Here is a 14912-nt window from a genome sequence, read left to right on the forward strand (position 1 = left end):
ACTTGCAAAGACATAACGTTTTCATAGATAATGATTCTGTGAGTGTTGGTAGAGTATGGACCCCTACCACTAGGATCTTCATGTCTTTGGTGATGCGATCTTGCCACGCGAAGCAGAAAATGTGTGGAAGATAGAGGGCAAAATAAATGATACCACAGCAGGCTGCTGCCAAGTTGGCCTGGTTAAAGAAGACGCTAAGGAGGAAGCATTGCATAATTGTGGCTGTGGTGAAGATGAGCAGAAAGAGGAAGAGGATGAGGGGGTTGCTGTAGTTCAGTACCCTTCCTCCCTGCAAACAAAGGGACAAGCAGGAAAGATATGTTACAAAAGTTAGTAATTTGTGATCTGATGTAGGTACATAGTATTTATCGGCTAATGTACTATATTTTGTTTGGAAGCATATTGCCACTAGAGGGCACTAAATCACTGGATGTGTAATCTTGGCTGTCTGAGGTGACGTCATTTTTTACTAAGCGCACACATAGATTAATCATTGGCAAGCCCAAACCTGTTTTTCCATAACTATGATGTCATAAAATTCACTGTCATTTGGTTAATTATTTGTGTCTATGTGATCATTTTGTCACACTGCATGAGTCATAAAAGAGTTGATAAGACAAAATGTTCTTAATATGTCACCTGGCAGGATTTCATTACCCATTAAAAGGAGTTACAATAATATTGATCTTACCATGATGATGACTGTAAGGAGAGCAGTACTAGTACCCATCATGAGGAAGCTGTCAATAAACCAAGTGGACCAGATGACACCGTTTGAAACTCCCATCACTTTGAGGGTCTCCTTAAGACGGAGTTCCTTTTCCAGAACAATACTTTTGACTGTCATGGACACAGAATAGACCCAGGCCAGAACCATAAAGATGGGAAAGCAGCGGTTCAGTGTGAGCATGAATCTGTACAAAAAAAATAATTAAATAAATAAACATTAAGACTATCAAAGTTGTGTTTGTGCATGTGTAAGTGTGTTTTTCACTTAACAGATCATCCACATAACAGGGGTAGGGCATCTGTTGCAGGTAAACACCCAAAGGCCACTCTTTCCCCGTCTGTGTCCTAATTATCCCTTGTTCTATGATGTCCTGAAGATAAGCGAAACCTCCCCAAATGTAGCGCAGGTCATCCATAGGATCCGCCCTGGGTCCGGGATCCCAATACCTGACAGGAATACATACATTACTCCCTAAAGCAATATATCTCCACAATGGGTTGTCACACTTGCTGACCTTTACACTAACCTGTCTTTGACTTTATTGGTACGTTCCACAGAATCAATATCCATGCGAATCTTAAACTTCACATGAGGCGGGACTTTGGCGCTCCAAGGGTGCATGTTGGAAAAGATGAGACCCGCCCAAAATTCGCTGTCCTCCAGTAAGTCCAAGGCCCGAAAGGTTACAGTGTCCTCATTCGGCAAAGCCACAAATTTATCTAGGATTACACACTGGGTGAAAAAGGGGGAGAAGGGTTAGAAGCATGAGTATAATATATTTATTTATTTATTACCTATTTATATATATCTACAATGTGTCTGTGTCTGTATTCTCACCCTCTTGCTACTGTGACAGTGAAATTTCCCGAATACGGGATGAATACAGTTATCTAATCTAAAAAAAAATCTAATAAGGAAACAAAAGCCAAGCAATATCTCATGGTTGTTATGAATATTGTTCTTTATATACAGTTTTGAACACTCATGGTTCAAGACCACAAGTCTTGGTCTGGTCTAAAAGGCCCAATTTTTATTTTTAGAAACCATACTCTTGTACTCTGGTATAATGTGCAACAACTTTGTAATTTCTGCCCACGCTACCTGTGTTTCGGAACTTGTAAGACTAGACTATGCCAATTTAGGCATGGGGTTGTAATGAGGATGTGGCCTTATGTACACGCCCAATACAGATAAACATAGTTGTGACACAGAGGTGTACACTTTTAGTAGCCTAATTGTTTAAATCTTGGGACAAGGCAAAACAGCTAATCTCGAGCAAGATGTGTCATCAAAAAATCTTGAACTAGACTTAATGCTGGTGGTTTCAGATAAGACTCAGTCTGATCTTAATCCTGGTTTTGAGCACAGTAACTTGATTTAACCTGTTGCTCAAATCAAAGGAAACCATTACAATTAATCTACTTTCCAAGAAACCACAAACAGGCCAGGGACGCCTTATCCAATGCGCTTTTTGGACTACAAGTTCCAATTGAGTGTAATTCGAACTAGCCAAAAATGTACAACGAAGGGGAAAAAACTTATATGTCGCACTGGATTACTCAACATAGTCAAAGAATGCTCAATGAAAGGGTGAGTCGCAAACCTATTACATTAAAGTAATCGTAAAATAGGGAACACCAGACAAAATACACATCTGTTAATGTAACATATTAACAGTTTTTGGGATAACAATAGGCTAAAAAACAACATAACAAGCTGTTAGTGGTCAAAGTGAAAGAAAATTTGGATTTCTATTCTGGAAAATACGGTAAGTTAAGGTGGTCCTGCAAACAGGCACACTACCTTAACCCAAGTTAACCATTAAACATAGTTTCCCCATGACATACTGTGAGAACAGGTAAAAAAAATCCCAAGCAATTTGCTGGCAACCAACGCCACAATCTCAATTAACACTATCAACAAAGTTCCCCATCCATTAAGCATGCGCAACAATGAATTTCCATTCAAAATACTGTTCCTAAACATACCATAGTATCCTTCTCCCCTTGACACTATAGGCCCTGTGTGTTGCGAGATTCGCATGCATACCACCGACGTGCTCACCCTTCAACCCAACTCAGTCATTGTAGTTGGCGTATAAAAGATGGCGGGTGAAGTGACAGCTGTGTCTAATCAGTCCGAGGCGTTCCCACTCTCCTTGTCACACTCAAGCACTGTAAGCTCTAACTTGGACAAAACAAAGAGTGCACCAGCCATCCACCCAACCGTGCCCCCCCATGTCACCCCCCAGTGGGATCGACCCCTCATCCCGATAAGCCCCTTTGGGTGAAAAGGACTGATTTGGACTTTGTTTTAAATATGTTGGCCCACTTAGCTATGGAGGGCCCTCACCGTCTAAGCTTTATGATGCTTTGTTTTATTTGTTTTTAGAGAGGCTGCCACTCTATCGGCAGCTAACAGAAGAGAGTCGACAGCTCTTCTGTGAGTCTGGCTCTCATCCCACCTGGAGAACGGCAAATTTAAAAGATGAAGGACAAAGTGTCAAATGAGGGCAACTCATCCAAATGGGCACATGTCAAAAAATGGAGCATGACAGTGGTCTTTCAAGCATGCTAATGAAATCAACAAGTGGCAGGATCTGTGTTTGCATGGATTATTAAATGAGTGCCAAGTGCCAAGAACTCACATAGGAATGATAGTGACACCTTTGGCTTAACCAAGTTGTGAAAAGTAGCAGGATTGTTTTGTCAATCGAGAGCGGCTAAAATCTCATCTGTGGCAACAGTTTCTAGGCTACAGTACTGAAAATATTTCAGGGGTGCACTTACATCTGCATACTTATTGAGCATCTGAATGACACGGTCAGTGAGGTTGAAAACATCCCGCCAATCAAAATCAGGCATACTGTCAAGGCGGTCCTTTGGCGGACCATTGTGCAAGAAGTTGAGAATGTGTTTGGTGGAGAACAGAGCCTCGCCAAGACTACGGTCAATGAAGTCCATTACTGATGGATTTCGGAATGTATCCTGAAAAAAACAGAAAAGGGACCTTTTAAAAGAAATAATGATAAATTCGGCAATAATAGCACAATGTCATAAAGGTTAGAATTTACTTTAGACTGCTTTACTTGTATTCTATCCATTTTTTATTCAGGGTGTGGAGCCTATTAAGCCTGACTGAATGGAATTGTATTATTGATCAAATATAAATAAAAATACATGTCAGAGTGACAGTTACAGGATTTTGTATGATTTGATTTTAGAGTGTTTTTAAGCAGCATTTAATCATTTGAACTGACCTCCTGGTGTACATTTATATTAAAATAAAGATTAATGGTAAAGATTTTGCATGAAATTAAAAATCCCATCATATCTAAGGCCTCAATGGATCTTGATATGATAAAGGACATGTGTCAAAGTGGCGGCCTGGGGGCCAAATCTGGCCCGCCGCATCACTTTGTGTGGCCCGGGAAAGTAAATCATGAGTGCCGACGTTCTGTTTTAGGATCAAATTCAAATGAAGAGTATAGATGTATATTACATTTCCTGATTTTTCCCCTTTTAAATCAATAATTGTAATTTTTTAATCATTTTTTTCTGTGTTTTTAGTTCAAAAATCATTTTGTAAAATCTAAAAATATATTTAAAAAAAAGCTAAAATAAACATTGTTTTAGATCTATAAAAAAACTGAATATTCAGGGCTTTTAATCCAGTTCTTTTAATCCATTTATTAAAAAAATATCTAAATATTATATCTAAAATGGTCCGGCCCACGTGAAATCAAGTTGAGTCTGACACCCTTGTGATAAAGTATAATGAGATGGCTTGGCATGGTATATTCATAATTATTCATAATGCTATATTCACCAAACTTTTGTACTACACATTAGTAAAATATATTTACAATTTCATGTGTAGTATATTCAACTTGAACAATTTCACTTTAAATACCCTTAAAAAGACATGTTTTAACAATTCGCAGATGATTATAGAGTAAGACAACAGAGTTGTTTTGGGTTATTGACAATCATCTGGAATATTCATTCATTCTTCATTTTCAACACCGCTTTTCCTTAGCAGTGCGAGCGGTTTTAATATGTAAGGAAAAATATGAATATTTTTCTATTTTGTATAATATACTATTTGTTTTTTGAGGTTGACATTATTAAAAGACGTGATTATTTTGGTCATGCCTTCCATAACATGCCAGGTGAGTGTCATGCAAGCTATAGAATTTCCATAAAAGTAAATCGTTGCCATACCCGAATCATTTTGACTTGCACGCCATCTTGGAAAAAGGCCCGGATCTGCGGAGCCACTTCCTCCCATGCCTTGCCCATCGTTTTTAGCCTTTCCAGTTCTTCAAATGTACTGTTGGCCTACAAGAGAGATGTGTCAGTCATTCAATAAAACAAGGACATTAATAAATAAACACATTTAATTTTACAATGTGTGCCTGTATGCACATTTTTAATGATTGTGTTCAATATATGTATGTGAATTCAAACCTGCCATACTTTTTGATCTCTCCTCATAAGCTTCTGTGACATAACATTCCCACACTAAAACTCTCTCCCCAAACAGGCTTTGCAAAGACAACACACACGTTCTCACACAAAGAATTCCGTGATCCCTGCGCTTCAGATAACCAGCCAATGTGCGACAAACACAACCTGTGCCAAAATGTCAAATATTTACCACGAGCTTATCGTTGAAATCCTAAATATGTGTAACTACAGTGCTTTGTGTCTCTGTGCAGCAAATGCCACTTGCTAGCTGAGAGCTATTTTAACATTCACTCATGTGCAGCAGGGGGTGAATGTGCTCAAGAGTACACCCAATTAAACGCCTTCCTTTTCTGTGGGTCTGATTTTGGGTGACAATGGGGACAATGGAGCCAAAGTGACAATGGAGGCCGTTGGTCCATTGCATTCACGCAGACTGCTGAATCCTAGTCAAGTTCCCACAAGTGACTGCTTCCTTATATTTAAGGTTGTTTAAAATAAGACAGTGTAGAACAAGGGTGTTGGTTCGGGGGCCGCTTTAACGTCAACTTGATTTCACGTGGGCCAGACCATTTTAGATATAATATTTAGATTTTTTATTTATTTAAAATGGATTAAAAGAACTGGATTAAAAGCTGTGAATATTCAGTTTTTTACAGATCTAAAACAATGTTTATTTTAGCTTTTTATATATTTTTAGATTTTACAAAATGATTTTTAACTAAAAACACAGAAAAAAATTGATTAAAATTTACAATTATTGATTTACAAGGGGGAAAATCAGGAAATTTAATATACATCTATACTCTTCATTTTAATTTGATCCTAAAACAAAAAGTCGGCACTGATGATTTACTTTCCCAGGCCACACAAAATGATCCGGCGGGCCAGATTTGGCCCCCGGGCCGCCACTTTGACACATGTGGTGTAGAAGGATCCCTTAAGGCAGGGGTGTCAAACTCATTTTTTGTCGTGGGCCACGTGGTAGTTTCGATTACATCCAGAGGGCCATTATATCTTCCAACTAGGCTGCCAAAATCAATCGATTCATAAATTGACAGCTTTCTCGATCGTGCTAATCGATAGATCATTTTTGGACATTCAAATTAGTGCAAATTGTTTGCAATTATTGATTTAAAATGAAGAAACACAGGAAATAATCTACAACCTTCATTTGAATTTCATCATAAAACAGAAAGTTGGCACTCATCATTTACTTTCTCGGGCCACACAAAACAATGCGGTGGGCCAGATTTGGCCCGCGGGCCTCCACTTTGACACATGTGCCTTCAGGTGACTTCTTAATACAACCCACAACTAGTATGGGCCCTAACTTACTTTGAATTGAATCTCATGATGTAACCAAACATGAGCTATTATTGGAAGTTCACTTCTTTCAAATTTGAAGCATATGCATATTTGCTTTAATCTTGGGTGTGTTGACAACATAAGTATTTGCCATACAATGTTGATTAGATCAAAGGTTTGAGCAAATATTCCTAGGTGGACAGGTATGACAATATTGAATTATATAATACTTGATGCTGAGGTAAAGGAGCATGGTTAAGTTTAGGCAACAAGTTAATGCTGCTGATAAAATTCCTCTGTTGTACCATTTACGTAAGAGGAAACCAATTAATCAGTGTATTTGTGGAGTTGTTGCATAACCGTATGAATGTGAATTTGGTGCCACTATTCAATGGCCACTTGTATCTTGTTTCAATGTGCCTTGCAATGTTTATTTTCACACCGACTTGGTTACATTTGAGCTCAAAATACCCTGTCAAACATGATTAGACATTAAATCTGATCATTTTTCCTGACCCTGACAATGGAGAAATTAATAGCAAAATAATTATGCGGATAATAAAGTATATCCCGCATTTTCCTGTATACAAAATGACTTATTCAGTTAAAACAAATGGAAAAAAAATGTTTCAAAAACTGATTTTGTACTCCTTTTCTCAATTCCTGCTGTCACTTTACATGATAAAATATCAAAATAATTCTCTCATTTTGCAGGATATATTAATGGCTAGGTTGGGTGTTAAAAATAAATGTGTTAGATCTAAGAGTAGTGAATTATTGCAGTAAAAATGAACACTCCTCTTTAAAATATGACTATAAATCATATTTGTATTTACATAGGGATCAATCTCTTTAAAAAATTATACATTTAACAATAAAACAAATACTTTGTCATAATATTTGGCAAATCGTTTCAGTGCCTCTCCAAAACTTTTGAGTTTAAAAAACTATTACACACACATTTTCTTGCCTAAGCATGAGTTGAAAATAGTTTTTTGGCTAGGTATCCCCATCCCAAAAAAATAACTAAACCTCTTTGTACACTTAAGATCCCAATGTGTGTGCGGATGTTTGTGTGCGCAAGCGTGCAGGAGAAGCTGCTCAAGGTCGGCATGTGTGATCACACATTTTTTTTTGGAAGGGCAAACTGAATTGCTTATATATCACGAGAAAAGCCTTGGCGCCAGGAGACTGTGTGACTGGCATGGCGGTCGATAGGCTTGTGCTCCTCCATTGCAAGCAAGCCATCCATGACCGCTGCTATCCCGCTGAGGGGCTTTGACCAACAAGTATCTACATCTAGATACAAAGGCTGGGACAAGACATGGGGAAATTTGATCCCCTATTGAGGGGAAAAAGGCATTCTTCCCTGCAGTGTGCTTTTTGTACTCAACAGAAAATGTAAGAAGTAGCAGAAAGAAAGAAAAATCTTTCATCTTTTCCCATTGAAGGTCACATATAACAGCAACACTAAAAAGCACTGGGTAGCTAACATTACTTACATTTCTTATGATCATTCTGACAGCAGGTGAGTCAGGCGCGTATAAGATCTTTCCCATCAACATTGGTTTAAGGGAGTTCCACACAATCCTTGTGACAGGGTTGGATTCCAATTCACTCATCAAATTGTTGCAAAAAGGAGCTGCGGGGCAAAAGGTTGATTCATTATATAAACCGTGCATTCCCATGTGATGATGAAACAAGCTGTCGATCTCTAAAGTTCAATTATTCAAAGGAACGAACACTATGTGAGAATGTATATATTCAAATGACTTCACATAGAATGTTGACAGAATCATTTCCTTCGTGGAAATATTTAAATCAAGGGTGTCAGACTCGGGTTGGTTCGCGGGCCGCTTTAACGTCAACTTGATTTCACGTGGGCCGGACCATTTTAGATATAATATTTAGATTTTTCTTTTTTATAAATGGATTAAAAGAACTGGATTAAAAGCCCTGAATATTCAGTTTTTTTATAGTGTTAGCAATGTTTATTTTAGCTTTTTATATATTTTTAGATTTTACAAAATGATTTTTGAACTAAAAACACAGAAAAAATGGATTAAAAATGACAATTATTGATTTAAAAGGGGGAAAATCAGGAAATTTAATATACATCTATAATCTTCATTTTAATTTGATCCTAAAACAGAAAGTCGGCACTCATGATTTACTTTCCTGGGCCACACAAAATGATGCGCCGGGCCAGATTTGGCCCCCGGGCCGCCACTTTGACATGTGATATGTGATTTAAATAGAAGCAGACTGCTTAAAATGTTAATAATCAAGTTATATATAAAAAAGAGCCAATTTGACGTTCTACTCACTAGTGCTGTTGTCATAAGTGTGCTGGCTCTTTCTTCTGCCAGAGCTTATGCCAAGAAATGCTTTGTAGTTGTTGTCCTCGTACCAGTTGAAGGAAGCCACTCTGGAGAAGCCCCCTCCAGTGTAGCCGCAAATGAGGCTGGAAGCAGCAGTCATTACCTGCTTGAAGGATGGCTCGCTCTGGAACAGAGGAGTCATGACCTGGAAGAGCTCCTGGGTGCTGCTTCTCTGGAACAACTGGCACAGGGTTTGGATACAGTGAATTGATCATAGTAAAGAATTAAGGCATTTCATTTCAAATTCTTACTTACTAATGCCTAATCTAGTGAAGTACAATCAAGTTAATATGGACATAAAAAAGCAATAACACTTGAATAGTTTATTTTGAGCATTAAATTCCTCTTCACGACAAGATGCTTCACTTTTTTTAATGTATTTACTGTTGTTGCCATGAATAACAGGATGCTTACAGTACATTATTAGCAAGCAATTACCACGGGGGATGTCGAGCTAAACTGATTTTGACTCACTATTTATGTGTTTTGTTGACTGAAGAGGATGATCTTTATCTAACCTTGGTCATGTTCACTAAAAAACTGACCCTTTGCCACAACTCTCCACATCTGTGTTTACATAAAAACTAAAGCAAAAGGAAGCCACCGTTTCCTGCCTGTCTAAAAATAGTAGTGAACTTTTGAATGGGGCTCAACAAAGATGCACGAGTGCACTGTTACCTCTTGCAGTTTTCCTGAGGCAGCAGACACCACTTCAACCCAAAAGTGAATGTCGATGCCTTCTGAATTGCGGTCCAAAATTTGAGGAAGCTTGAAGATGGGACAGAGAGAAAAATGCATTTACCTTATTTTTCTGACTATAAGTCTGTCCTGAGTATAAGTCGCAACATAAACAGGCAACATAAAAGGCTATAACTGGTCAGAAAGAGAGAAAAAAATACATAAATATGTATATATGGGAAAAAAAGTGCAATTAATAGTCCAGAAAATACGACACATAGAACAGAACTATTTCACAGTAACATGTATTCCTAATAACCTTTAAAATGGCAAGAAATAATATTTTCTGACTTAATTAGGAATTGACACTGGTCAGAGAGAGAGAAAAAAATACATAAATATGTATATGTGTAAATAAAAGCACAATTAATAGTCCAGAAAATATGATACATATAACAGAACAATTTCACAGTAACATGTATTCCTATCAACTAATAAAATGGCAAGAAATAATATTTTCTGACTTAATTAGGAATTGACAAACTGATTTTGCATTTGAGCTTTGTTTACATTGAATATACTATACATGGAGCCGAAAAATAGTTATGTTAAACACATTTTCCATTCAAAATGGTCAGTTCCCGACCTTACGACATGCTTGAAATGCACACAATAGGCTAAAAGGCACAGGAAGCAAGATGAGGCCAAGACAAAGACCCGAGGAGACATCCTTCCTTTGTCTCAGAGGCCTATCTCTTTATCTCTCTGTTTACGTGTTTCTGCATGCCAAAGTCAAGACAATAAAGTGTTTAACGAAATGTGATATGACCAAAGTAAAGAGTGCAAATTCTAACTATGGATGAACGAAGAAAAGGCCATGCAGTCGCCTTCAGTCTGCGGTCGTAGCCATTATTTACATGTCACTGGCTTTAATAATTAAGTAGGGAAGTACTTCATCTCTAAGCTAATTACAGAAAGAGGGCGAGGCTGACAGCTCTCTAAATGTTGTTTCACAGGTTCTGTATGCTATGTTGTTCAACCTTAAGTATATTGGCCTAGCAAAAATGCTATTTTTATCTCAGGTCTTCAGGTCATATTTTTCCTGGATGTTTCAATTAAAAATAATTAAAAAAATAATAATAATCAATTAACAAAATATTGAATAATTCCATCCAAGACTCGGGAAAATTAGGAATTGCTCCAAGAGGTTCAAACTGCAGGCAATGTTGACTTAAATACCTGTTTTCACGATTTCTATTTTTTTTTTAATGTACCGAGGATGTCATTTTTTTGGTTTGTTTTTGGAGTGACTGTGCAACACGTAATTTTCAAATATTTGCAGACACTTTTAGAGTACGGTGTAAAGCGTATGGCCAACTGAATGGAGCCACTATGGGCACCAATTGGAGACAGGTAATTAGACTTGTGTCAGTCAGTTGTGTCAATGTTAGGCGTGGTATTTTTTATTTTTTTGCTATTGTGTTTGAATCCAGCCAAAATGTTTTTGAGGGAGGGAGGTTTGTTCATGAAGTCCTTGGATATTTTTTGCTGATGCAACAAGCTAAATTGGGTTCATTTTTGCATAGCTCAATGAGGTATTTCTCCATTCACAGGCTGTGACAAGCTCTATTGTTGGGTTATTAGATTAAATGATTAATGATGGATGTTATATAAGCTGTCACAAAGTAGCCGGTTGATGCTTTTGTGTAAGTATCGAGCTTGGTTATTTATAGAAATTACCCGGCCTCCTATTCTTCATTGCTTGATATTGCTGAAAGAGTGCAAATTATTCGATAATATCAGAAAATTTCAAATGGAAATGTTTCTGATATTACAGTTTATTTCCTCAAAATTAAATGGATTTAAAACCAAGAGTTTGTTTTGATCATTTCTAACTATTTTTTTGAGCTATACCACCTGCAAAGTAGAATTTAGATTGTAAAACATGTACCTAATGAGGTTTGTATTTGTTTAATTATAAAACTGAACTCACCACTCGAAAAAGCTTGAAGAAGTCCACGTTACTATAGAACTTGTCCTCTATGATCTGTAACCTCTCAGCGGTAAGGATACACATGGCGTTGCGGACGTCAAGAAGAGCCCCACGACTTGGGAAAATGAGGAATTGCTCCAAGAGGTTCAAACTGCAGGCAATGTCCTTTAAACGCATGTTTGGAACCCCAAAGGCAAACTTGGGAAAAGGGAAGATAAAGTCATCAAAGCTATGATTTGAGGATACTTTGTGAAATAAGTCTAATTCAGTTTGATCTGATTTGTTATAAAGCTGATTACTACACTATTTCTGTTCAAATATCTGTTAGAACTGGAAAGAGACGAGATACCGTCCAAAAGATGAGTTAACTTTTGTGATGCAATGATTACCTGTTCAGGCCTGATTTGGGAACTGACAAGGTGATTGACCACGGATTCAGTTAATGGAACATCTCTCAAAAGGTATGATGTTAAGGTTTCATCATCTTTAAGGATGGCCTCCACATGTATTCCTCGACCTGGAAATAAACAGGAACAATTTGTTGTTTATCTTTTCTATGCATAAAATTAACATTAACTATTAATACACAAAGTAAAAAGGAAGTGAAAAGTTTCTTCGCCATTTGTGATCAACATGTTTGCCTCTTTTCTTACGTGTTCTCAATCAAACACTCCTGTCAAACTTTAACTTTAATGGTCTACTAGCACAGCTGCATGCTTAATGTTCTTCGTTGTCGGCATAACAAGATGCTAGATGAAGTAGCAGCAATTTTCCAGAGGTACTTTATTGACCAGTAGAGTCATTTAGCAGATTAAGCCTTGCAATCCAAATGTTTACCACTAGATAATTTTATGAACCCAATTCTGGGCATCTCGTTTGAGACAATACTGTCATTATTTCCAGTGGCCTGCCCATGCTTATGGTTGTTTCCCTGTTGAAGCGTTGCTCTGAATCCAAGTTCAAACCAAGATTATCCTCCTTGGGGAAGAAGATACCTTCATGACTGCGGCTCAGGAGCTCAGAGTAGGTCGTCCGCCTAATCTTAAAATTTCCCAAGTCTCTTCCGTTCTGTCTTCTGACCTTACACACCTGAATTGAACTGCAGTCGCACCTTACATGGCTTCTCCAAGTAGTTCTTTATTCATTTTCATCAGGCACACATTTGTCTGTCAATACTCCATGCTACGATTGGTAGAAAATACATGGACAGATGATGTATTCACCCTACAAATTGGAATCATATTTATCTGCTTTGTTTATGGACTTCAAGTGGTCTACATTTACATAAGTTGCTTCTTGGTGAAATGCTTAATTTTCCCCAGGCACTCATGGGAACGCCACTGCTTGTGGAATGTGGACTCATATTTTCTTTTAGGTCTGTTGAATCTCTGCCATGAGAGTAATCTGACATAACCATTGCAAGAGGGAAAGCCCTTAGTCTCTTCCCACTCCCATCGTTAAGATTTGTACTAAAAATACAGGCACTGATCTACGTAGTTCAGAGCCAGATGTTTACATGAAAACATTATTGTCGGCAGAGTGTCCAATGAAATGGGAACTGTGGCTAAATTGTGCCTCTTGGGGAGACTGATTGAGGCACGTGAATCACTTTCCCACCTAATGAACAATGGATCATTGGCGAAAGTAAGCAGCTTACACTACGCACCCTTCTCAAAGCCATGTGATGTCATTGTGTTACAGTGTAAACATGTGCTGATGGTACACAGTATGAATGACAAGGAATACGGATGTATCAAAAGTGCAGGATGGATATTAACAAAAAAAAAGTAAAATATTGGACAATTCTATTACTCCAGTAAAGTCACATTGTAAATCCAAATGGTAGAAGCTAACTTTTCAGAACTGACCTGAGACCTTATCAGCACGGGTACGCAATGTGTCCATGAGGTGACTCATGGCTCTCACTTCATGCCAAAATCGACCCAAGGGTAGAAGCTTGGGATCGCTGAAAAGCAGCTCCTGGGCATCCATGTAGAAACGAGCGAATCTGTGAAAAAAAGTTGAATCACACAGTCATCGTTTATCTCAAACTCATACGATTAGTTTGAAGCACCACTTGGGATTTAAGGGTTGGATAATAGTTGAGGGAAAAAGCTCACATTGAGTTGTTGTAGTTTGACACCAAACCAGGTGATTCACCACGGGTGGGGTACTGGAAACAAGGATTGTTGGCATTACAGAAGATTCCTTGGATCCATGGTAAGACCCCTGCTGAAGGCATGGCCTTGTTGGGGAAGTGGCCTGCAAAGGACCGGATAGTCTTAACAAACATACATGCACAACAGAAAAGCTCACAGAGGATGTGTATTGAAGTGTTCTGCTTACATTCGTGCTGGCGGTAAAGAGGATTCACTCTTCGAAGCCACACAAGCCCCAAGAACAAGAAAATAGGCCACATAATTTCCATGAAGAAACGTACCTGTTTGAAAAGGCAAAGTGTGAAACTGAAAAGGGTATTTGTTGCTTGATCTGGGGAATATGAGCCTTCATGATCATGAAATGGGACAAAAAGGTCAAGTTTGGGTTATGACTTCACTGCAGGATCCTAGCATTTGCCAAGAATCCAGTAAACATGCCTAGTTATGAGCCCTTGTCACGTAATACTTTAGGTGACAAAGCTAACCTTATTTCTTTTCAGTAATTTGAATTGACATCCACATTGTGTACCTGAAGCAACACCTCGCCCTAAATAATTATGCAGTGACATGTCAAAGTAATTGTCTTCTTCCAAATGAATCGTATGCAAAAAATACCTTGGCGAGTACTTTGTACACCCTTAACTGTCAGCCAATAGCTTGTGCAAACGCATCACATTTAAATCTACAATATGAAAAACATATCTTCATTTGGGAATGTGGAATAAAATCGGCTTGCATGTCATCAAGTAAAAAACAAGATCTACGCAGGTATAATTTTAGTTATTTATCTATTATTATTATTTATGTTATTATTTGTGTACTGGGTTGGGTGAATTGTCAAAGTTCATAGTAATTATGATGAAAATACCCAATTGTTATTTTTTTTAATAATCAAGAAAAATGTTCAGGAATAGTATTCTTACATATTCAACAGGTTAAGCAAATATTAAATCACCACTAATTGTTGTAATTTTCGGCTAAAAATCTGTTGGATATTCCTGTTATCATCAGCAAGGCATAAAAGCATGTCCAAGTGATTAAAGCCAGTGTGCAAATAATAGATAAAAGGATTTTACCCTTTGCCTCCTGCGGACGGTCCAGTTCTTCCACAGCAGGAGTCTGACCTGCGTTCTGGCCCCCATGGCTTCTCCGTTTCCCCCGCAATAGGGCCTCACAATAGCAGACAAGCCTGTATCC

The 14912-nt window shown here is 37.9% G+C and overlaps 1 protein-coding gene across 1 annotated transcript in view; it reads right to left on the reverse strand.

The window, feature by feature from the left end:
* The window catches only part of LOC144091650 (retinal-specific phospholipid-transporting ATPase ABCA4-like), a 28433-nt gene extending 13533 nt beyond the window's left edge, over positions 1–14900 (reverse strand). The window contains exons 1-15 of the mRNA XM_077624167.1: positions 14792–14900; positions 13903–13996; positions 13677–13818; positions 13425–13564; positions 11946–12073; positions 11557–11754; positions 9564–9653; positions 8832–9066; positions 8007–8146; positions 4954–5070; positions 3520–3717; positions 1257–1462; positions 1000–1176; positions 692–914; positions 68–289 (exon numbers count right to left, since the gene is read on the reverse strand). Coding sequence (XP_077480293.1) covers positions 68–289; positions 692–914; positions 1000–1176; positions 1257–1462; positions 3520–3717; positions 4954–5070; positions 8007–8146; positions 8832–9066; positions 9564–9653; positions 11557–11754; positions 11946–12073; positions 13425–13564; positions 13677–13818; positions 13903–13996; positions 14792–14857 — 2376 coding nt within the window. The 5' untranslated portion in view covers positions 14858–14900. The remainder of the gene's footprint in view (positions 1–67; positions 290–691; positions 915–999; positions 1177–1256; positions 1463–3519; positions 3718–4953; positions 5071–8006; positions 8147–8831; positions 9067–9563; positions 9654–11556; positions 11755–11945; positions 12074–13424; positions 13565–13676; positions 13819–13902; positions 13997–14791) is intronic.
* Between the last annotated feature and the right edge of the window lie 12 nt (positions 14901–14912).

The sequence above is a fragment of the Stigmatopora argus genome, chromosome 17 (genome assembly GCF_051989625.1).
Source record: "Stigmatopora argus isolate UIUO_Sarg chromosome 17, RoL_Sarg_1.0, whole genome shotgun sequence".
Lineage (NCBI taxonomy): Eukaryota > Metazoa > Chordata > Actinopteri > Syngnathiformes > Syngnathidae > Stigmatopora > Stigmatopora argus.